This window comes from Thermobia domestica, chromosome 4, assembly GCF_964235325.1.
Source record: "Thermobia domestica chromosome 4, izTheDome1.hap1.1, whole genome shotgun sequence".
In the NCBI taxonomy this organism is placed as follows: domain Eukaryota; kingdom Metazoa; phylum Arthropoda; class Insecta; order Zygentoma; family Lepismatidae; genus Thermobia; species Thermobia domestica.
Genome location: NC_137457.1, coordinates 217,616,658 through 217,642,281, shown reverse-complemented (window position 1 = coordinate 217,642,281; position 25,624 = coordinate 217,616,658). Strand labels below are relative to the sequence as shown.

The 25,624-nt window shown below is 34.1% G+C and overlaps 2 protein-coding genes across 5 annotated transcripts in view; both read left to right on the top strand.

The window, feature by feature from the left end:
- The window catches only part of Syn2 (Syntrophin-like 2), a 1,212,019-nt gene extending 1,201,684 nt beyond the window's left edge, over positions 1-10,335 (top strand). For all 4 annotated transcript variants that reach the window (XM_081755484.1, XM_081755486.1, XM_081755485.1 and 1 more), the window contains one exon: positions 594-10,335. In XM_081755484.1, coding sequence (XP_081611610.1) covers positions 594-701 — 108 coding nt within the window. In that variant the 3' untranslated portion in view covers positions 702-10,335. The remainder of the gene's footprint in view (positions 1-593) is intronic.
- Positions 10,336-20,972: 10,637 nt separating this feature from the next.
- LOC145683036 (uncharacterized) lies at positions 20,973-21,665 on the top strand. The gene has a single exon (XM_081754392.1). The coding sequence runs from the start codon at positions 20,973-20,975 to the stop codon at positions 21,663-21,665; it is 693 nt and encodes a 230-aa protein (XP_081610518.1).
- The last annotated feature ends 3,959 nt before the right edge of the window (positions 21,666-25,624 follow it).

Sequence of the window (25,624 nt, the reverse complement as noted above, 5' to 3'; positions counted from 1 at the left end):
TGGAACGAATTCCCGAAGTATACCACTTTTGGAATCGTAAAAACTCATCGCGATTTTTGGTTTTCGGTCTGGCTGGCTTTGGATCGTCCTCCAAGGACTCATGACCGTCCCGAAATCGCGTATACCACTCGAACACACGTCTACGAGATAAGTAGTCATCACCATACACTTGTTTCATCATTTCCAATGTTTGTGTAAATGTTTTACCTAGTTTGAAACAAATGGTTCTTTGCTCCATCGTGACACCCGACACACTCACTTTTCTTGCTATACCTTGACACTCCGTTAATCGGTTCTCATGATTGTGGTCTCGTTCTGTTGAGCAAATGTCCAGCTTTCTGATGATATGTTGCTTTAATAGATGGAGGTAGTGGTTATCTGTAAAGAAACTAAGTCCCGTTACTTTTCCGACATACTGTGTATTTCAACTTCCCTACTTTGTATTTCAGAGCTGAAATATTAGTATATATGAAAAAAAAAAAAAACTGTAAGGGATATAAAGGTAGATTTTATGTCTGTTCTAAGTTACGTTCTTAGTACGACATTAGACTAATATTTAAATTATTTTAAAAAGTATTCATTTCTCTTTCTAGGAGTTAGAGTGTTCATCTCTACAGAGTCTGTTGTTCTGCATGCATGCTTTTCTCACTGCCAAGGTTGCTTCTGTAGATCCTGCATTCCTCAGTTCCAAAACACCATAGGAGTTGTGAAACCACTGTCACAGAAGAAGGCAGTGGGGATTAGGTTAAAATAGGGAACTGAGATAGTACGATTATTTTAAAAAAAGAAAAAAAACTAACAGCTCTTTCAGTGGTTCGTATGGATTACGACTTGTATTTTCGAGGCGGGATTCATGTGCAACTGGTTTGTGCATGTTTAAACACAGAGGAAGCACAAACAGGTTAATTGTTGTATTATATATATATGTACATAAAAATGATGATTTGAAAAATGATTTTTATAGAAATATGCACAAGTAATTTTCCAAACTGAATACACCTTGATTTCAGTACACTTAATTTAATAAAAAAAGAGAAAGAAAATAAATAAAAGACATAGTAAATTATAGTAATATGTAGTTCAGTTGGTGTGGTTGAATTATTTATAGAGTTAATGTACATATTTACTGCAGGTTTCAGTTTAGTTCTTTAGTTACATTTTTGTTTGAATTTATTTAAATGAAGTTACCCGATTTTGTAAATTATCATGTACTTTTATGTGAAAAAATCAGATATATAGGGTGTCTCAAAAGTCCCCTAACATAGGGTAACTCTGTTATTATCAGAGTTACAATAAAATGTAAGAGGGGAAATCGTCTCCAAATATGATGTTTTCAATCTAAAGTGAATTATTATTTATTTATTTATTTTTTTTTTAATCGGACGAGCTCTTCGAGTTGTACACTCTTTATGCGTCCAATGTTAAATGAAAACGCAACGTTGTCATTAATAGAGGGGCTGAGGGAAGGGAGAGCGGGGCAGGAGGTGCATAAATTTTGTAACAATGTGGTGAAAGAGGGCATGTTTGAAATGGGAGCTGGCCATCGACACGTTAGTGTAAAAGACAGTAACTTTATTCACTTTTTTTGTCGGTCCAGGTAAATGGCAACGTTGGGTTTTCATTTAACATTAGGCGCATAAAGAGTGTACAGCCCAAACGACTCGCCCAATTTAAAAAAAAAAAAAAAAAAATCTTCACTTTAGATTGAAAACATCATATTTGGAGAAGATTTCCCCTCTTACATTTTGTTGTAACTCTGATAATAAGAGAGTTACTCTATGTCAGGGGACTTTTGAGACAACCTGTATAAGCGTTGATGTTTATTATATTTTTTATTTCGTTTTTTCAAAGTTAGGTGCTATTTTTACTTTAATAAGATGTACAATTGATATGTATTGCAAGGAATGGTGTTCTCAGGAAGAGCAAAATATACATAAATATATATATATATGAAGTCTTATATTTAGGAAAAAAAAGTATTTTTAACGTAATATTAATATATATAAAAAGCAAAATTCCGAAGTCTGAAGAGTTGAAAAAAGTTGCATGAATGGAAAATTTTACAGAGTGAACGAGGGTGTGTGTGGAATATTCAGGAGAGAAGAAGGAATTTAAAAAAGTAGTGCCTCACTCAAATAACAGTAATAATGTATAATATTGTTACCATATAAAAATTTACTATGCTTTGTTATTACTATAATTGAGACATATAGATTTCAGGACAGGAGTTATTTTTTTCTTTCTACTTCGGAGTTCCTTTGATAAACACTTCAAGAGCAGATAAATAATATAAATATAGGTAATAATTAGTAATTTCAAAATTACTAGCCGTACATAAACATTAGTCATGCTCTGGAGCAATGGGAATAAGTAACTTATTGTTAAAGAGCTAATTTCTTCCTCCAGATAAATTGTATAATGAGCAATATGTGCTCAGGTGGTGGACTGCAATAGGCTGCTCTGTGAAGGGAATATGTAACATGTGTAAATATAACATTTAAGAAAACAAAGATAATATATATCTATATAATTTCATGTGATATTAGAAATGTATAATATATTGATAGTATTACTTTTATAAGTAGCTGACCAAATACAACTTACATTGTCAACCCTTTGACAGTGGTATCTTTCCTAATGTCATGTGAAAAGGAAGTGGTGAACATTTAACACATTCCTGATGGTACCAAAGTTTACCTAGTTTGTGGTTTATGAATAATAGTTCATTTAGACAATGTATATTAATATGTGTGTGGTTTTCTTCCGACACGGTGTTCAAACTATAAGTTATAAAGACAATGATACATTACATTCCCTCATTCCATAATACACATTAAGGATCTTCTTGCTCTTTTTGTGGGTTTAACATGTTAATAAATTAAACTATATGTGTGAGTTGTCATAGAAGAATATATGCTTATGATATAACCCTATATACATCAAATCTTCTCTTCATTTATGTGTAGCACGGTAGCTCAGGGGTAGAGCGCATGGGGTTACGGGGTCACGTGAATGGGGTCACTGGTTCGATCCCTGCCCAAGTAAGTTTGTGATGAGCAACATCGTGTCCATAGGTTTTCTCCGGGTACTCCCATATTCTACCGATTGTCCCATCATCATTCACTTCCTTAATCATCCATTTCCCTTAGGTTAAAAGGTATAAAAGTGGGACGTTAAACTGAAAGATTTCATTTTCATTTTCGGTTTTTTTTTTTTAATTATTTATGTGTGCTCTATTGTTTTGTAAAACCACGTATTATAAGTACATTCCAATTCTTCTTTCTTATTAATAATATACTTTAGTAGTGATACCATGTCCCTTCAGTAAATTATATACCCTTTCCTCCATTCATTACTTTTAGTTTTTCTGTTCTTACGTTCTTTGTAATAGTGTTGTTGTTCAGCTCTGTCATACCTCAAAATGTTTCTGCTTCGTTCAACAGTATCTGTACCAGAACGAAATTTGATGGAGTCTCCTCAGTAAATACTATCTTAAAAATGTTTTATATTCAATAAATAAAAAGCATTAGAATAAATTATGAACATTAGAATATATTACAAGGGGCGAATTGTTTTTGCATATTGTTGACAGCAAATGTTATGCAAAGTCCATTGTAGCGCGTACCTTTCCCTCGCTGAATCGAATTCTAAATATTAATCCTCCCGCTACTAACAAAACACACATGTTCCCTAGACTTTTGAAACGATGCCATTGGAAAGCATGTTTCTTGTATGCTTAATTGTTACATCTGAGATATTTTTTTCGTGTATTTTCCACCAAAGATGTGCTAGAGGTCAAATATTGACCTATTCAGTTGGTACTGTCAGAAACTCAGAGAATAATGAGATCGAGAGGATTTTAAAATGTTTCTTAGGTTCTAACGGATGCCATTTTTACCTGCAATGGGCGAGACTCAGGATCCATTCCAGACGGGCAGGGGTGGTTCTTGAGCGAAGTCACATCGGTAAAAATGTATTTATTTATTCGTTACAGGCTAAGAAAGAATACTTCATACAGCTTCAAAAGGCTGAATATAAAAATTAGTGCACCAAGTATACTTTCTTTAGTTTGTAGCAATAAATTTTTTTTTTTTTTTTTCACCGTTGTGACTGCCCTAAAGAGATGTCTGTACGAGGTTTGATCAAAAAATATGGTAAATATTTTATTAGAAACAAAGTAATAAGCTAACATGGAATTTGATGTAATCATCTTCAAGTACTGTCCTTGGCTAACAGTGCACTTATCCCAAGGTTGAATCCATGACTGGAAGCATTTCTGGAAGGCTTCATTTGGAAGGACGTTAGCTGCTCTGTCGTGGCTCTCTCAATTTCAGGAATTGTATCAAAACATTTTCTTTTAAGCACAATTTTAATGTTTGAGAAGAGCCAAAAGTTGCATGCTGCTATATCTGGAGAGCATAGCGAATGTAGACAGACATAAATATTTTTTCGGCCAAAAACTCGGGGATCAAAAGCAAGGTGGGGCACAGCGCGTTTTCGTGGTGAAGAAGGAAGCTATTTGTCCATCTAATCAGCCGTTAAAATGCTTTTCATGGACCCATACGAGATGTTTAGTTCTTCGGAAATCTCTCGGATAATTATTCGCCTGTTGAAACAAATCATTTGTGCCACTTTTGGCACGTTTTCATCTGTTTTTGATATCGAAAGACATCTCGATCGTTGCTCATTTTCAACCGACTCCTTCCTGCTTTTGAATCGCTCATATCACTTGTAAATAGTCTGAAATGCCACCGCTTTATCGCCATACACTGATTTGGACATTTCTTGAGCTTCTTTGACACTTTTTTTTTTTTCCAGCTTAGAACAAAACTTAATGTTGACGCGCAACTGACACCCTTTACATGTCCTTAATCTTCTGCCTCTGGAAGCGAACTAACATGTCACAACTCGTTCAAACTCGACACTAACTGTACCAAAGGTTTAAGCTACCGGGCTTACTACATTTACCGTAATTTTTGATCACACCTTGTATTTGTAATTCGTGAGAGATTTAGATCTTATATAATCTTCGTACAGAAAAGGAACATTAAATTACAACAAACAAATAACTGAATAAAATCGTGTGTTGAATCTGATAGGGGAGAAAATAAAGAAATAAGAGATGATGAAGAAACTCTTACTTCGAATATCGTTTACATATAGTTTGAGTTTGTGTCAAATTTAGCCGTAGTTATTGGGTCAAAAGACCAGCTTTAGGAATTCATCTTTTACAACTGTCTAACTAGTTGTTGATACTTGTTACTAAAATCTTACTTACCGTCATCCTCGTATATACAGAACATATAAAACTGACAGTTAAATAATAATAATAAAAAAAATGATTAATTTATCTGAGCGAGTCCAACTGAAATATTCGTACGATGTGTCGATTAATTTGATCTAATCTTGAATTGTCTTACATTCAGAATTGAGCAACTATAGCTTTCGTTTGAAACCGCTAAAATGAGTAATATTTATTTAATGTTTGAAGAGCCGAGATTAAGATCAGCGCACTCTTGTGCGGCGCAAATGATATCTCCGTTTTATTGTATACATACACTTGACTTACATATTTAGACTTGCTGTGTATAGGAATGAAACATACATTATTTTAAATTACGTATACACGATGCATAAATTACAACGCATACACGATGCATAAATTACAATTATATATTTACCCCCTTTATCCCTTACTCTCGTGTAACTGATTGTACATATTTACACGTTGTCATGTATTGTGGTATTGGTGAATCATTATGTTTGTGATCATTTAATTTTTCATGCAATCCGTTTGTTTTCTGTAGATAATTGGTGACTTACTAGGAGTCCAGTAATCTGATATGTATACGAATAATGCAAGAACACCTTTACACTCATAATGTATTTTTGAAAAACTTAATTTGATTGTTTTACTTATCTTTTTATTGCTACCTGGTTTTTCATTTCTTAAAGTAATGCAGTTCTTTCGGATTCTGTTTGTTATCAGTCTTGTAGAGTTTTAGTTCAAATGCAGTCTACTTCTACACACCGCACAACGAATTTAATGTACAGTATTAATTCTGAACATATTCTTTTGACTCTTCAGTATTAACGTACATAGTGTGTCTACTAAATTTTAAAACTGGTAGTATCAGAAAATATTGCAGAAGAGAATTACCTTGATTGGCTGTATAGGTCTTCAATATACGATCCTCCTTGTTGTATACAGGCAACTGCACGGCAGTATAGTTTCTAGATTCCTCTCTTGAAGTCCTCTTGTCCGACAGTGTTGAGTTTCTTCGTCACAACTCTTTGGATGTCCGAAATTGAGTCAAGATGTTTTCCTTTCAACATGGAAGAGTGATTCGTCACCAGTTATGATTTTCTTAAACCATTCTGGATCATTTTCGGCCTGTTGGACCTATTCTTGACACGACAACACCCGGTCTTCTTTTTGCTTTGCTGTCAGACTGGAGCACAAATCTGAAACAAATCTTCCTTTTCTGTAGATCTTGTTCCACGATCTTCTGAACAGTATCCTTTCCAATGTTCAAGTCCTCCGCAATCATCCTGGGGGACTAACAACGATTTTCAGCCAGCTTTTCCCGCACTTTTTCAACGTTTTCGTCAATTCGAACGGTTACCGGACAGTCAGGTCTAAGGTCGTCCGTGACTGCCTCCCGACCCTCATAAAAACGACAATACCACACAAAAATGTTTGCTCGAGAAAGATTAAATTAAAAAAAAAAAAAAAAAAAAATAGTTGGGGTAAGCTTAACGAAGAACCTTAAGTAATCACTAAATTTTTAAAAAGTTGGGGTAAGCTTAACGAAGAGCCTTAATTAATCACAAAATAGAAAAAAAAAGTGGTGTAAGCCTAACGAAGAGCCTTAGGGCCATTCCATATGAAATCAACAAATCAAGGTGGCTCATGTGTTTTAGATTTTCTTCAAATTTTGTACAAATGTTGTGGTATCCAAACATAGCACACCTGTCAAATTTTACAGCTCTACCTCAAAGGGAACTACTGTAGAAGCCATTCGAAATTTCAAGGTTTTGTGCAAAAAGCACCTAAGTCTGCCTTCGACTTAAAGTACTGAAACCGCTAGATCTCTGGAGATATTGAAGCTGTTTGAAAATGGTTTTCACTAAACAATCTTAGAATTTGTAGCATTTAAAACATTGTAGTAATGAAGTGCCCAGGTGGGGTTAAGCATATAAATTTCACCATCAAAGAGAAAAAAAAAAGAAAAAAATAATGTCAAACTTTGACAATTTCTGAAAAAGGCCCACCTAACATCAACCTCAAATTTTCAAAATAAGTAGCTCTGGTGTTACTCTTTAAAATGTAAAAAAGTTAGGAGGGTGTTTTTTGGTATGTTCAAGAAAAACAAATTATGACACATTGTAAATTGAGGGCGGATTTAGGTACTTTTTGCACAAAACCCCCAAATTTCCAATGTCTGTTTCCAATTTTCCGTGTTGAAAATGTTTTTAATTGTCAAGACTGAGGTGATTGAATAATTGAATTGTGCCAGAAATTTGAAACTTCAGGTGCCATTGCTGAAGAAACATTCTGTCATTAGTTCCAAAATCATGAACGACTATGAAAACTATTGAAACATTTCAAACAAGCGAGTATCTCGTTCGTGCATTATGGCTCACTCATAAGATATAAGTACAAACAATGAATTCAAACTGAGAGAACCCAAATGGAGACAATGATTAAAGATACAGACGACTTCATTGAGATTTTGGTAAGAATAAAATGACAAATTTGCGCAACTCACTTCTAGCTTCATAGCCAAATCACAGAGTAACTACTTCAAATACGAACAATAGAGACTTTGGATGACAAACCATGCTTAATTACAGTTGATTTTGCTGAAAACCACTCCTGTATAATTCAAGATGAAGTTTAAGAGTAGCATTGGACCAACATTTTACTCAACTGTGCAACATTCTAATCTTTTAAATGCAACATCCTAAGAGATCCTGTAACTTCTGTTATCAAATGTTTCATTATGTTATGGTAGTGATGTGTTAAAGCACGATACAGTTACATTTTATGTTTTCCAAGTTATTCTTTTGAAGTATGTTAACGATCCTCAAATTAAATACGTAATCTACTTTGGAGATGTGCCCGATATAAAGACTATATATATATATATATATAACTTTGTCAACTTATGCCTGCATGAGTGATTTTGGACTCGCTTGTGAGTGGAACTATTTTGCCACAAGTCATGGCAAAAATGTTTGCGATAACATAGTTGAGACGCTGAAATGTCTAGCGAGACATGCTAGTTTACAGAGGCCACTGAATGACCAGATTGTTACTGTTGCCGAGTTCTTCGAATTTTCTCAAACTACAACCAAAGTGAAACTATAACCAAACGCTTTTTAATACTGAAATATGTTGGAAACCTTTGTCCAATGCTTCAAAAGAGACTGGAAAAGCCATAAGGTTGTAAGGGACGCGTGAAATTCATCATTATGAACACATTAGCCTGTTGAAACTTGAAGTCAGTCATGTATCTTCTTCAAAGACAACATTCACTCTAAATACTTGAGCAGAATCGAAAGACATTAATCTTTCATGTGAGCAGTTTATTGCGTGTGTTTCTGAAGAGAAATGGTGGATTGGAAAAATAGTTGAGAATTCACAGGAACATCGTGACTAATGTAAATTTCCTTCATCCCCATGGACCCACGAAAATGTTTTTTTCTGGCCAAAAATACCTGACACATGCTGGATTCCATACGAAAACTGCATCATTAATATTGGAGTATCCAGTATTTCAACTGGTACTGCCAGAAATTACAGCATTTATGAAGAAGAAATTCAAGCTACTGAGAAGATCTCTAAGATTGGTGATAAGAGATCTTAGGCTCAATATTTCAAATTGCTTAGAATCAAATAAACATGTAAATGTTATTTGTGTATTATATAACGATAGTTTACTATTGTTCAGTGTTTCTTTTATTAAATCAAACAACACTATATAGGCTGCGTAATAGGCACATATTGTTTTAAAATGACTTTTTTAATTACATTTAAGGAAGAGTTTCTACTTGTTTTATTATTATTATTATTATTATTATTATTATTATTATTATTATTATTATTATTATTATTATTATTATTATTATTTCATAAGAATCACCAACCATTATAAAGGAACACACACAGCCACACACACACAGTAATGCAAGTCGTATTACTAGAAAATTAAATAATATGAGACTTGAATTATGTTTTCCTCCTTCAACATATAAAAAAACACCCTCCTAATTTTTTTATATGATAAACAGGAATACCAGAGCTACTTATTTTGAAAATTTGAGGTTAATGTTAGGTGGGCCTTTTTCAGAAATAATTGAAAAAAAAATGACATTTTTTCTTCTTTTTTCTCTTTGATGGTGAAATTCATATGCGTACTGACACTGACACTCAATCCAGCACTTCACAGCACTTCATCGCTGCTGTAAAATTCTGTGACTAAATTAAAGGTGTTTGCAGGAATACTATATCGTTTTTCAGAACCAGGTTTGGCTAAAATACAATGCTCCTTTCTGATCTTCTAGGTTTTACGAACGAGATACTCTGTTGATTGAAACGTTTTAACAGTTTTCATAGTCGTCCATGATTTTGGAACTAATGACAGAATCTGAGTCCTTTCAGCAATGGTACTTTAAGTTTCAGATTTCTGGCACAAATAATTTATTCAGTCGCCTCAGTTTTGACAATTATAAACATTTTCAACACGGAAAATTGGAAACAGTCATTGGAAATTTGGGGGTTTTGTGCAAAAAGTGCCTAAATCCGCCCTCACCTTACATTGTGTCATAATTTGTTTTTCTTAAACATACCAAAAAACACCCTCATAACTTTTTAATATGTTAAAGAGAAATACCAGAGCTAATTATTTTGAAAATTTGAAGTTGGTGTTAGGTGGGCCCTTTTCAGAAATAGTTGCCAAATTTTGACATTATTTTTTCTTCCTTTTTCTGTTTGATGGTTAAATTTATGTGCTTAACTCCACTTGGGAAGTTAACTACTACTATTGCTACAACTTCTAAGATTGTTTTAGTGAAAACCGTTTTCAAATAGCTTCAATATCTCCAGAGATCTAGCAGTTTCAGTACTTTAAGTCGAAGGCGGACTTAGGTGTTTTTTTGCACAAAACCCCCAAATTTCGAATGGCTCCTACAGCAGTTCCCTTTGAGGTAGAGTTGTAACATTTTACAGGTGTGTTATGTTTGAGTACCACAACACATGTACAAAATTTGAATAAAATTTAAAACATATGAGCCACATTTTAGTTTCAAATTTGGTGATTTCATATGGAATGGCCCCTTAATTATTTTCTGTTTTGAGAATTTTCAACGGTTTGAAAATGTCGCATTCAGTCTTTGAAATCCAATTAATAACCCAGGAGTCATGTGTTAACTAGAAAGCAAACCACTTGGCGTAACAGCCATTTTGTGGGCCTAAGCCTGCTCCAGCGCCATCTGCTAGCGATCGACTGAACTACTTCCAGCTAGCGGCTGCGATGCCATGTCCCTAACAGGCGCATCAGGAGCTTTCTACACCTAGTGGCCGTCACGTCTTGTTTCCACATGACTCCACAGTTTGCCTCACAACGCTAGGTGGACGTCGAAAATTGGGAAGCACCGGCCGGGAATCGAACCCGGGACCACGCAGACATGACTCCAACGCTCTAGCTACTAGACTACGGTATTCTGCATGTGTCAACAAGAGTTTGTTTAATATTCAAAAGAATGTCTATGGTTATATTTGGCACATACAGTATAGAAATATATTGAATTTGATGCCTTCTGTCTTATGGATTTTCGAGGTTCATACCGTGCAGTTCGTGTCAAAATTTAATCTTACATCATTTAATTATTCTTATACAAGTTTTTTATTATTATTATTATTTTTTTAATATTTACAAAGTATTTATTGCGGTCATTGAAATAATTACATTATCACTCTACAGTGTAGCTCTCTTTCAGCTCGATGCAGTTACGTCAGCAGTTAACAAGCGCGTAGATACAGGCAGAGTCACAAGCAGAATAGAATTTTTCGGACAGGTGCATAGTCGCATTGAATTTCATTATTGTCTCACACTTTCAGCGCATTTTTCAGTAAACTGAAAATGTGAAATCTGAGTACGAAGGATTTAATAAGTTGCAAACTGTAGGTTCTTAGTAGTTGCTTTAGCAGAGTGGCCTCTCGTTGTCGTGGGAGACACACACTCCCGCCGTCAGCAGTCCATGTCGTCTTTTGCGAATAGCTTGTGTCACTTCATGCTTTGTCGCTTTCCTTTGTAGAATTGTACCGAGAATGATTATTTCATTTCAGTCTCATACCGACAATCAATCTGGGCACGTTTCTGGTTCATTTCAGGTATTAATCGTTTCTTGGGTACCCGTTTTGAACACAATTTTCGAAGGTTATATTGTCATCAGTAATGTGACGGGCTGATTCAATAATAGTGATGCGGCGCAAATTTTCCCGGTACACGATTTTCACGTGTTTCTCCCGTGACTACTGCTAATGCTGAAAAAGGAGAATTCTCCACACTGGGTGCTATTCTTGAATTTCTCATACATCTTGGTACGAATCATACACCTGTCACCTAATTTGGAACGGATCATACATCTGTCACCTAATAAATACTCATTTGACAATGAATCACTAGATTTGCGCATTCAATAAACAAAGGTCTCACAACACTTAAGTGTTTTTACTTGGTACTCTGTTACAAAGGCATCGGCATGTTGTTTACCTGTTTGTCAGCTCCCCATGCGTGTTGCAGGCGGGTCATCTATTGGTAGCTCAAGATCACAACTTCCCCCATATTTAACATACTATCATACAGATCATTCACACGACTTTTAATACTACTCTTTCGGTTCCCATAGAACAGTTCATGTATTCTGCAAATAAGTTCATTTTAGGTTTTTACAGAAAAGAAAATTCATTTTGTAATTGTGTTCACTACAAAAGAATTCTTCAGTGCTTATATGTTTTGAGTACATTTTTTATTTATTTATATTTTTTACTCAGCAGTCCCCACTGTATTTGTATGATTTATATCTTGCAACAGTATTATTAACAAAACTTAATTTTCAATTATAGACAAGACTAAAGTACCTGAAAAGTAACAATAAGTTGCAAGTATCCTTTTTATATCTAGGAAGCTTCACTGTGTGATATTGTAAGTACAGTTCTTGTAGTCGCTCCTACAATTTTTAGATAGATCACTTTATTAAAAATAAAAGAAAAATGACAGTAAGAACGAACTTAAGTTGAAGAAGAACTAATTGGTTCCAGAATTGAAATGACTTAGAACTAAATAGTGTAATTTATGACCATAAATAACTATTGCTACGAATTACTGATAACAACAAAATCTCTGTTGGATAAAGCTTATAATAGTTGGAATTTATGCGTGTAGAATCGTGAGCGATGAGTTGCATAATTGTCTTTTGGCGTGCTTTGAGTCCCGGTTAAAACTGTTGGTTCCGTCCTATATAGTAATTTTTGCATGTAGGAGGTGCTAATGGTAGAACAAGGAGCATGTTTGTATTTTGTGCTACCTAATAGATAGTAGATATAATAAACATTTAAAATTAATATATATGTAAAATGTAACATTAATTATAAATAAAAGTACTTGATGTCACTTACTAATATATATGTGTATGTTAACCAAGTTAGTAAAATATGCTGAAAAGTGACCTTATATTTGACTAGTCTTGGGACTCTGAAATGCCATTTTTTAGCATTTACTCAAATTTCAAAACATTTTCTTTACTGACTTATTTTATAATCGTCAACAGGTATAATTCCACTTTCCATTCAAAACATTCCTAGCTTAGTTCTACATATTAACTGGAAATTTTCCAATAATTCTATTTTTCTTTTAGTTGCTTTTGAAAACCAATGTTAAAATTGCGATTTCCGTTCTAATATTAAGTATTAGATATTATTTCGTAACTATGTTTTCTTGTTTCTGAAAGTAATAAAAGTTAATCTGTTCTTCTATATCATAATTGAAAAAGAAAGACTACAGAATTTAAATTCGTATGAGGTGAAACATCGAATATAAACTTCATTCCGATTACGTTTGTAGGCTGTTTTTTAATTTTGAACGATATGATGTATGTGTTAGTTTTCGCTTGTATCTTTAAGCAGCGTAACTGCCTCCTTTAATGGTAAGGGTTGGGTGATTTTACTATGTTTTAAATTTTTTTTTTGTGAGGGCACAGTGGCTCAGGTGTAGAGATCTCACCTTTGGTAGCAGATTCATTTTTTTAATCCTAGACTGTAATGTTGTATGGTGTCTTAGGGTTTCCTCGAGGTTCCACAAATTCTTCCATTACCATTGACTTGTGCCTATCATTTACCTTATTTACCTTCTTGAGTCTCGAGAAACGTTAATCTAAATATTTCATTCATTTGTTTCCCTTGTAATTCTCTCTCCTCCTCCTGGATGATTTGAAACGCCATTATCGTTGATTCAGTGATAAATGTCAATTTATGTCCAAGAAACGTTTCGGCAATCTGAGTTTTGGTTTAAACTCAACACTGAAGTTTTTAATAAGCCCATAAATATTTTCCTTGCTGTTCTGTGCTTAATTCCAAATTTATTAAACAATCATCAATAATGAAATTTTCGCTGGATTCTCGGAGAGCATCCTCGAGACTCAAATTAAGGAATGGAGTTTAGATGACAGGGTAAATGGGAATTTGTTAAACAGTATAAACCATATATATACCAACAAATCATAACATATAAACAAACATCGTTTAGCTTCCAGCATTATGTTTGTATTTATATGTTTTAATTTGTTAGTTGTACATAATTAATATTGATATAATTGGTTTTCATTATCCTATCCCCACTTAATTCCTACTTTCCTGAGTCTTGAAAATGCTATCAGAGAAAGCAGAAGAAATTCGGATATTAGTGGTTATTTAATAGATTAAGGATACAATAGAAAAGGAACAATGACAACTTTTGAGGAAAGCTACATCGTTAAAAATCTAAATCTTATCTCTACAAGCTTACGTAATGGACTAATCCGTGAATACAGCTTTCTCCATTTGTATGAAGCTTTGCTTCCTTAGCTTGTACCGATAATATTTAGATTTCTAGCGAAGTATCTTCCCTCAAAAACCACTACTAGAACCTGGGAAGTTTATTTATTTATTTATTTACTTTATTATTGAAAGAATAAAAACCTTACTTACATAATCACCCAAAGTTAACATTAAAATCTAATTGACAGTAATGGTAAAGATTAGTTATTAAATCCTGTACTTAGATTCATATTTAGAACAACGAAGACAACAATAACAAGAATTCAGAAAATTTATGAACAAGAAGAAGTTAGAAAATTTTCCTCACCTTTGCCTTTAATATAGCCACTTTTGCTATTGAGAAACTTAACGTTATTGTAATTTCAGATGTAACTCATTCATTATAGTCTCCTGCCAATTTAAATACAAAAAATAATTGAACTAATTTTTGAAAATCATTGAATTAGTTTACTTAATATCATTACAAAAAAATCTTCATGCTTTTGGTTTCATTTTTCCACATTAACTTTTATATCTATCAAAAGATCTTAGAAATATCAGTAATTAAAAATTCAGTTATACAATCTTTCTATGCTAGAGTAATGGACCAGTTTGAAATGAGCTTCCTTCTCGAATTACATGAAGTGTGAAAATCTGCTTTTGCTTCTTCATATGAACTGTTTAGTTTATATTTTAACATTAATGTATGTTTTTCTTTTTATCGTCAGATTTTTCGTTTGTCGTCGAAACCTTTAGTATTTTTTTCTTTGAAATAAATTACGACTTTTGATTATGAACTTTCATAAGTTATCAATATAGATATTATATTTCTTTGAATTAGCATCGTAAGTATAACATTAATTAGTATAGTATGATATAGATGCTTCTTTTGTCCCGATGAATTTCTCGACTGATATTCGATAATTCGCCTGATCTTCCTCGAAGTCGGAGATAGAATAGGAATAGATATATAATGCTAAAAGGTTTATAAAGTTAATATAGAGAATTTTTTAAAGGTTTCTTTCAATTAATACAAATATGGTGGTAAATATATAAAATGCATTATTACCAGATTCTAGTGCATACTGAGAAACTGATTTTCCTTCGCATATATCCTCTACGGGTGCAAAATTCAGTGAAACTTGAAAGAGTTCAGATATGCGACTGGACTGAGAATCGAAGGAGATTTTACGGCTTACTGCGCCGGTAGCTAGCCTTTACTTAGTGCTCTTCCTGACTTGATAAGTACGCCCACTCTTGAGATCTGTGTTTAATTTTGGTACAATCCAAGTGATCTGAATGACTAAGCATTGACTGCAACAGCGAAGTGACGGAAGGTGGTTCTGGCATAGTAGTTACTGCACCGGCATTGTAAGTCAGAAATCCTGTTTTAATTTACAGACCAGTCGTGCATTTCCATTCTAATTTTTATTTTACTAGTGTATAGGCATCAAATGCGATGAAGAAATTACTAAACAAATACTAGCAACTAAAATAGTTTGGAGTGGTATCTTTCGGGCAATATGTCTGTGCATATATATATATATATATATATATATATATATATATATATATATTCGGAGTTATCAATGATTTCGTATAATTCATTTCTCAATACTGACAAAGGTAACTTTAAAAATTATGGGCCAAACCACTGAGAATTTTAACAATAATCTACCAATATTAATTTCACAACTACTTCTCCCCGTTTGTAACTATGTATGAGTATAGGCAGCATTTACTTTACATCATATTTGTGTACATTAAAAGAAACCATTCGAGAATTTCTCAACAGTTTTGGTTGAAACAAGATTTCCTGATTCCGAATCTTTTATTTTTATAAACCGTTTCCTATCTTATCTTCGACTCCGAGGAAGGATACTACAGAAGAATTCATAGGAACGAAAATAGGTACCAGACTACATTAATAATGTTTTCCCTATACATAGGATCAAGAAATTGTTACTTTTGTAAAAGACAGTACATATACTTGTGTCTTACCTGCGTCTAGCCTAAATAAAAGTAAATTTAAAAATAAGCATAAGCATATGTTTTCTAAGACAATAGATTAAAGTTAAAATCATTTTTAACTAAAAAGAAATGGAAAAAAGAGCAAGATGTTAGAAAAATTAGTATTTCTTTCTGTATTATAACTATTTTTAAGAGAAAAATGGAAAGTAAGTCCCACAGAAATGTTAGTGATTGATGTCATGTTATTTTGTATGTTACATATGTACGCCACGGTACTTCTTCCAATATATTCTTTGTAATTCGAGTGGCAGTATTCGTAACACGCATAGCAGAATCTTTTCGATGATCCGTTTTTGTGACATTTATGAAGTATATACAGTAAACTTTGAAGCAAAGTAGGTAGAGTTAACTTCACGACGGACAGGTAGAAGAGGAAGAACGGAAATTTACAATATACAATTATTGTTAATGTTATTATTATTTTATTAAAACCAACTTTCAGGAGTTTGCATTGTGTATATTTTATTTGTTATTTATGAGCGTCACTTATTTTGTTTTTGCAGCACACACATTTTCAGAAATGTATTAGTATACAATCAATCAATATTTGTTAAGAAACCTGTTTCTTTGTTTATTCATTTAACAACATGTTTATTTTATACAGTAAGGAAAATCGCATCGATGAAGTTTCAGTTTTATCGCTACAAGCTAAGGAAAAAAAAAGTTACTTAATATCTTAATTCTTGTATTAATACAAGATTTAGAACATTAGGTAAGTTTTCCCTTGGCTACAGGCTAAGGAAAAAAGAGTTACTTAATATCTTAATTTTTGTCTTAATACAAGAATTAGAAAATTAGGTAAATTTTCCCTTGGCTATAAGCTAAGGAAAAAAGTTACTTAATGTCTTAATTTTTGTATTAATACAAGAATTAGAACATTAGGTAAGTTTTCTCTTTGCTACAAGATAAGAAAAAAGTTAGTTAATGTCTTAATTCTTGTATTGATACAAAAATTAGAACATTAGGGACGTTTTCTCTTGGCTATAAGCTAAGGAAAAAGTTACTTAATGTCTTAATTCTTGTATTAATACAAGAATTAGAATATTAGGTAAGCTTTTCCTTGTCTTATAGCGATAAAATTGTAACTTTTATCGATGTGAATTCCATTTCGTGTCGCCACTGGTTGTAAATGAGACAGTTCTTTGTAAAAACTTCTCAGTTCTAAAATTAATTGATTGTAAGAGATTCAATATGACTGCATGGTTAAAAGGAACCAATTCAATTTGTCTTACTGAGAAGCACTTGAATGTTAACAGAAAAATGTACAAAGCTGAAGAGGAAAGTAATGTTTCATTATATACGGTATCACTGTTTGTTGCGAGCGGTGATTATATTTAATAAAAAATTGAGTAAAAAAAAGCTTAGCACTGCAAAGAATACTTCCTCTTCACTAAGGAGCGCTTTCGGAAAACATGATTTTCATCATCTGCATATTCGAAAAAAATAGAACATGAAAGAGAAAAACGTATGGGTGAAAAAAGGTTAAGCAATAAAAGTATGAAATAAAAGGACTTCTTGTCAAGCAAAAGTTAACAAATGTTGTTCTCCAGTTAGTGATCACTCTCTTGTTCGGACTTTAACATTTCCGCCAGCATCGTGAGATTTGTATATCACTGTGTATAACGAGTTGTGATTATATTTAGAAAAAAAAAAAAAAAAAATTGAGTAAAAAAGCTTAGTACTCACCGCAGAGAATACTTCCACTTCACAAAGTGGTAAACAACGTGTGTTAACTTTGATTTGACAAGAAGTTCTTTTACTTCATATTTTTATTCCATTTAACTATTTTTCTCTTTCATGTTTCAATGTTTTCGAACTAAGCTGGTGATGAAAATTGTGTTTTCCGAAAGCGATCCTTATTGAATTGGAAATATTCTCTGCGGTGAGTACTATGCTTTTTTAACTCAAACTTTTTCTAATGTTTCACGATATTTAACATGCATCCAATCTAAATGCAAAGTTTCATGAAATGTGTACCAGAAATGATTAAGAATATATGCATCATTTATATAACATCCTTCGGTGCTCTCTTTTCAATAAGGATATTATTATTATTATTATTATTATTATTATTATTATTATTATTATTATTTTTCAATAAGAATACTGATAGAAAATTAATAATATTCATAGTGGACTCCTTTCTTGAAGACATGGTAAGCGAAAAGAGTATTTAAATGGGATACTAAAATACGATGTTCGAACTGAAAAAGATCACAATCAGTGCAATTTGAAAACAATGCAAAATTCAAAACATAACTAACATCCAAGGTGCGAAAATCTTGTGAGAAAATGAATATTTTTGCCACTTAATATTTTTCGAATAAAATCCTGCCAGTAATAAATTATTAAACGTGAATTAGGGACACTATAATCAAAAGTTTGCAAATTAATTTCAATAACTCATACCTAAGTAACATGTATTTCATATGTAATTAACTGATGATCTAGTAATATGAGAAACAAAGGAAACAACAAGAGTTAATTATTATGATCTGGCAACTTTGTATCCCTGATTCCACACTGTTTAATAATTATGGATGTTCAAATATGTAACCTCTCTATGTTAAAGATTTTTATTTATTTATTTATTTATTTATTTATTTTAACAATTTCCGCAACCTGCCATCCTGCCTTTTCTATTTCAACTGTGATGATTGCACCGTGCAAACAGCTATCAGTTGATTAGTTGATTTCAAGTAATCAGTACATTTTAAGCAATTCAGCGTTGTTGTGATTCATACCATGCTATAATAAATACTGAAAGTCAGATATACTGATATATTTCTTAGGGTGCTAATAACAAAATTAGAATAATGATCGAGAAAAATAAATAAAATATAGTACAAACAATATAAACTCTGAAAGTTGGTTTACAACTATAAAATTTGATTTCCAAATCATCGTATTTTGTATAAATTTCCATTCTTCTTCTTCTTACCTTCCTTACATAAGTATTCATACGCATGTATCTTTTACATCCATACAAATTTTAACATTCCACTTAACTAAACTTAGACTTCCAAATTGATATCCTTATAACATTTTCTGCCGTAGGAAGTAATTAAATAATTTCCTAATAGAGGGAAAAAAGATATACTTAAGTAAAAAAAATCTACGAAAGGTAACTATAGCCACTGACCATTGTCGAAATATCATAAAATTCTTTGCCTTTGCAATTTGAATATGTATGTATGCATTTGTATTAACAACAATGATATTATGTGTAAAATGAGTATTGAAACTATTGTTTAAAGCAATATGTAATTGTCGTACTCAATAATATAAAGGCGCACTTCGTTTTGTTGTATTACTCAGATGTTTTTATTTATTTTTTACGTACAAAAAATGAGATGAATATGTTTTATATAATGAAGTTTTCATAAAAAAAAGTCAAGTGCTGTTTTTTTCCTTTTTTCACACAGAAATAATTTTAGTTTAGACACTATATTTTCTTTTTGGTGTTAGTGAAAAAATTTGTTTATTTATATTTTTTAAGAAAATAAATGTATGCACTGTTTGTTTAGTCTTTATTTATGTAAAGCATTTATCCTTTCTTGTGCAGTAAATGTAATTTATCCGTTTAAAATATGTATACACCCTGGCGTATTAGAACAATCATTTCCAGCTGGTCAACTTATGACGTAGGAGCGCGCTTTCACAATTTAAGAAGCCAGAGAACATAAGGAGCAAAGAAGGGGAGAGGATGAGGTAGCAGAATAGTATAAGCGAAGGGAAGAGAGGAAATATGGTAGGAGAATAGTATAAGCAAAAGAAGAGAGAAGTAGGAGTATCCTGTAAGCAAAGAAAGAGAGTACATAAGATTGGAGAATAGTATAAGCAAAGGAAAAGAGGACATAAGGTAGGATAACAGTATAGATAATGGAAAAGAAGAGATAAGGTAGGAGAATAGTATAAGTAAATGGAGAGAAAAAATAAGGTAGGAAAATAATATAAGCAAATGAAGAGAAGAGATAAGATAAGATAACAATATAAGCAAAGGAAGAGAGATAAAGTAAGACAATAGGATAAGCAAAGGAAGAGAGGAGATAAGGTAGGAGAATAGTATAAACAAAGAAAGAGATAAGATAGGAGAATAGTATAAGGAAAGGAAGAAACTAGATAAGGTAGGAGAATAGTATAAACAAAGGAAGAGAGAAAATAAGGTGGGGGAATAATAACAAAGAAAGAGAGGCGATAAGGTACAAGAGGAGATAAACAAAGGAAGATAGGAGAATAATATAAGCAAAGGAAGAGAGGAGGTTAGGTAGGAGAATAGTATAAGCAGAGGAAGAGGAAATAAGGTAGGATAATAGTATAAGGAAAGAAAGAGAGGAGGTAAGGTAGGAAAATAGTATAACTAAATGTTTTCAGTGTACGCGTAGTCATGCATCCAGAAGTAGTATGCCTGCAAAATCAACGATTACACTATCGATTGTCATATTTGCCTGTCACTGCTATCTTTTATCAATGTCAGCTTATCTGATAGCTCCTTCCTGTCTCCTTGCGGTTTACTGACAAGAGAATTAGACTGTGGCGTCACAGAGCATTCAGTTGAAAATAACTGATTTAGAAAGTTCATGACTTGGAGGGTCGAGCATTCTTTCGTGATAAATCAGGGATTGCAGTTATCCTTGACAGATTGAGCATTGAACAATCAGGGGCACATTACAGATAAATTCAAATGGTTTAATCGTATAAAAATGATTTGGTTTAAATACATGTGTATGTATAGAGGGCGCCCGGGACACCATTTTGTCATATGACGGTTGGCAGTCGTGGTTTTACCATGTTTGTTATCCTCTATCCTTCCGGTTAGTAGCCTGTGTGGTGAGCATTATTGGTTGGTGTTGATTTCGGCATGGAGCGTTTGACAACAAAGCAATGCATCCAAGTGATTAAAAGTTATTACAAAAACAAAGAAAGTCCCACGGCAACCGTTCGAGATTTGCGTGTGACATTTGGACGCAATGTTGCCCCTACTGAATCATCAGTTCGGAAGTTGGTCCTGAAGTTTGAGACCACGGGGTCAGTGTTAAATGCTAAGCAAACTGGAAGACCGCATTCGGTTCGAACAGAAGAAAACATTGCTGTCATGTATGACAGTGTGACCGCAAGCCCCATGAAATCAGTTCGCCGACGAGCTCAACAATTGAATTTATCACCAAGTTCACTGCATGAAATCCTGTCGAAAGATCTGAGAATGCATGCATACAAGATTCAACTTACACAAGAGTTGAAGCCTACAGATCATGGAAAGAGACATCGATTTGCTCAATGGGTATTGACTCGACAAGCGGAGAACAAGAACTTCACGACAAGAATAATTTTCTCAAATGAGGCACACTTCCATCTCAGTGGGTACGTCAATAAGCAGACCTGCAGAATTTGGGGTACAGAAAATCCGCAAGTGACTGTGGAAGAACAGATGCATCCTCAACGCACGACTGTGTGGTGTGGGTTCTGGGCAGGAGGAGTGATTGGCCCATACTTTTTTGAAGACGATGAGGAAGCCTTGGGTGCTCATATGCCGGATACAATTTTCCATACATAAATGTGAGAAAATTACCTAATGTATGTGTATACATAAATGGAAGAAGTTACTCAATGTGTTAATTTTTTTCAATATATTTTATGTTAGTTTTATAACACTTTAATATTCGTCCCTATTTGCCGGACACCCTCTAGAAGTGTTTTTGAAGGATAGTGAATGTTAAGTTAAGGACAAAGAAAATAGTGAATGTTAAGTTAAAAGAATATGGACTATTCTGACGTCACAACTTAAGATAATGCAAGAGCAACTTGTTATTTTTATAATGTACTTTTATATACAGTGCTTTTTTTGTAGGGGTACGCGGACAAAAGCACTCCATATAATTCGAACCAGATTATAGAATTTGCAGATTTAGATGCTAAGCACAGATTACATAATGCACAGGAGCATTTGTTAACTCCTTGTAGAAAATCTGTCCCTCATATACGTTCATAGTCCCATAGCTAATACTTGCTCCTTCTGTTTATTTTTATTTATTTATTTATTTATTTTTAAAGTTGATATGTACTAGTGAATGTGTCCCGGCACTAGGAGGGGGGGGGGATTCCGAGTAGTACTGCTACGAAGATCTCTATAAGAAGGGGATGATGCCAAAGAAAGTACATGAATACGTGGTGAGTACTTTGGAAGATGAGAGAAAATCTGTCATATGCCACTGTCAAGAAGTCAATCACGAAATCTACGCGTGATCAAAACAAACTTGAAAATCCCCCTCGCATGAATGCCATACATCTTCACCACGGACGAAATTGTGAGGAAAATGAATGAAATGGTGATGGACGACTGCCAAATTAGAACCAGGGGCGTCATTTAATCGGGGCAGGGAGGGACAATTGCCCCCCTAAGTTTGAGATGTATATAGATATTGTCAATAAAGTAGTAGTAAATCAGTGAAAAACGTGAAATTTTACTTATGTTAAGGGGTCTTTCCCTCCCCCCCCTCCCCAGCAAAATCTGAAATGACGCTCGTGATTAGAACGAGGTCAATAGCTAATACTGTTGATATCCCCTAAAGATGCATTCAGTGTACAATCTTAGATGTGAACTAGGTGTCATCGTGACGAGTCCCTATTAACCATTAATCAGAAATAAACACGTCTACCATTATCCTAGCCGATATGCATCTATTTTAGATGAATTCTGAAGATTTCTTTGGCAGATTTGTAGTTGTGGATATAACGTGAGTCTATTACTTTCAACCGGAACATAAATAGTAGTCCATGCTCTTGAAGCACTCCTTTTCTTCGATACAAATGGGAAGCTGTTTGCGATTTCAGAGTGAGTGCAGCTCCTAACCATTCTACTATCGACCACAATAGTCATAGCATTTCATAACCGGGTGGGCATTTCATAACATATTCGTTCATTAGTGTTGCTATTGCCAAGTCATTATAAATAGGTCAAAATACCAAAATACTTAAATGCAATGCGCATAGTATATCGAGCACAAAACTCGGAAGCTGGAGAATTGAAAGTGCGTCATTTAGTCGGAAAAGTCGACTGCTACCTCTTCCCCACCACTGGACGCGTGTTTATTTAGTGAATACCACATCAAACATAAAGATATAGACTATCTTTGGTGACTGTCAATCACAATAACGGCTTTATTATGGTCTAAAGCACCACATCATGATATTTGACAACCCCTATTGTCATATGGGTCAAGTCACAGCAGAAACATAAGCAATCTTGAATAATAATATTCATTCAGCAAACGTTATTTTCGGACGGCAATGCCATATTCTAGGATAATAATGCCTCCACTCATATGACTGTCACTGGTCAAATGTGGTTTGAAGAATATCTTAACAAGATTCAGCATCTTCCCCGGTTTATCAAGCCCCCAAACTTCAACATTATCAAGCATCTGTAGGCAATATTGGAAAGCTGGCCTCGGTTAACCACAAGTCAGGGTGGTATAGGTCTATTCCTATCTTAATTTTTCTTTCCATCCTTGAAAATGCTGAACCTTCCCCTACGAAAATTGGAAACCGATGTTGAACATCCTATTTGAACTAATATACAGGGTGTCCGAGAAGTCCTTCCCTGATTACAGAAATTGATAACTCAGGCTAGAAATACGATAGAAATATGAAACTGGTGTTGAATTGTTTACAAACTATAAAAGTTTTGGTCATATCAGTACACTTCCACATGAGCACCCTTGGTAGCACGTAGCACATCTAGGCGATATTCAATTTCCATCCACACATTAGCCAACATCACTGGAGGGATCGATGCAACGACTGTGGTTATTCGTTGCTGCAGGGTTTCAAGATCTGGTACACGTGTTCGGTAGACCTCATCCTTGACATAACCCCATAAAAAGAAGTCTAATGGGGTTATGTCAGGAGAGCGTGGAGGCCAAGCTGTTGGTCCATCACAACCAATCCATCGCCCAGGAAATGTCCTATCGAGATAGGCACGGAGTTGCACTTTGTAAGCACGAAACAATAAACGTTTGTGTAAAATGTCATGGATAGAGCTTTTTGGCATCTGTAATTCACGTGAGGCCCTGCGCACCGATTTCTTAGGACTTCTCAGAAAAGACTGCCGCACGGCCTCCACCGTGTCTGCTGAGGTTCTTGGTCGACCAGACCTCGGAAGGTCAGCAACCGACCCTGTGTTCTTGAACTTCTCATACCAGGCTTTAATGCTCTTGACATCAGGTGGAGTCCTCCCAAATGTTGTCTGGAACTGTCTCTGCACCGTGGTTGGTGATCGTGTCTCATGGTACCACAGGACACACTGTGCCTTCTCCTGGTTGGTTGGCATGGCTTCTTGGGCTTCTTACTTACGTACTACAAACCTAAAACAAACAAAATTGAGACTTGGTAAAACAGAACAAACCTAACACAGACAAAAACTTTTATAGTTTGTAAACAATTCAACACCAGTTTCATATTTCTATCTTATTTCTAGCCTGAGTTATCAATTTCTGTAATCAGGGAAGGACTTCTCGGACACCCTGTAAAACGGATTTACATTCCACACCTCACTTTGTGGCCGTCCATAGAATTCTGTGATAAGCATAAGTATTTTATATTTTTTATTTCATTACTATATGTTCAGAATATTAACTTAGGCCTCTCCTTTTCCCAGTCACATCCTCAAGAGAATAATAAAAAACAGCGGAAAGGTAATGAGAGTTAGTTTTTGATTTCAAATTATGTATATCTTGCTTTAAAGATTTATTGAGTAGTTAAAGAAAAGCAAAGAAAGAAAGATCAAATTAGAATAGCAGCAATTGGAAATACTTCCTTCTGTTATTTATTTATCTTTTATATCAACAATGTTTCTCTACATCATTAATATCATAATATTTCCCAACAATGTAAAACGATTGCCAAGGTCCTGTTTATCGGATTATTCCTTTCTGATAGTCTTTTAGTGAAACCATTATTGTTAGTTTCACTGCTACTTCGTTGTTTGCATTAGGAGGCAAAAACAGGAAGAATGCTCCGCCGGTATCGCGAAGAAAGAAATCATTTTTCGCACATTGAAGGTACTTGGTTGACAGTTCAGCACCGAGCAGTGTTGCCAGACCAGTCAGTTGGAAAAGCAGGAGATTCGAAGATAAAAAAAAAAAAACCAGGGGAAAGTAGTAGACACATACAGTGGTGGCATTTGAATGTAAATCCGGGGGGATGGGGTGCAATAAAATTTACCATTATTAAGGGGGCAGTAGTCAAAACAAGCAGTCCAGAATTCATTTCCGATGAACTACGTTGAGCAAATGAAAGGGAGAAGTCCCGATTTATAGTAATATTATTTGATACACACGTGTGAGAAGTAAAACATAGTGAAAGAGCAAAGTCTAGTAGGAAAATGTCTTTACATGCACGTAGCGATAACGTAGCTATATGGTATACTCACACATGATAGTGGCGTAAGACCATTTCTTGCTGACGATCGTGGAGAAGTGATCTAAGCCACCCTTCCAACCCAAGTCCCAATCT

Coding starts and splice junctions, on each gene's coding strand:
- LOC145683036 (XM_081754392.1), top strand. CDS start 20,973: ATGGAGCGTTTGACAACAAAGCAATGCATCCAAGTGATTAAAAGTTAT.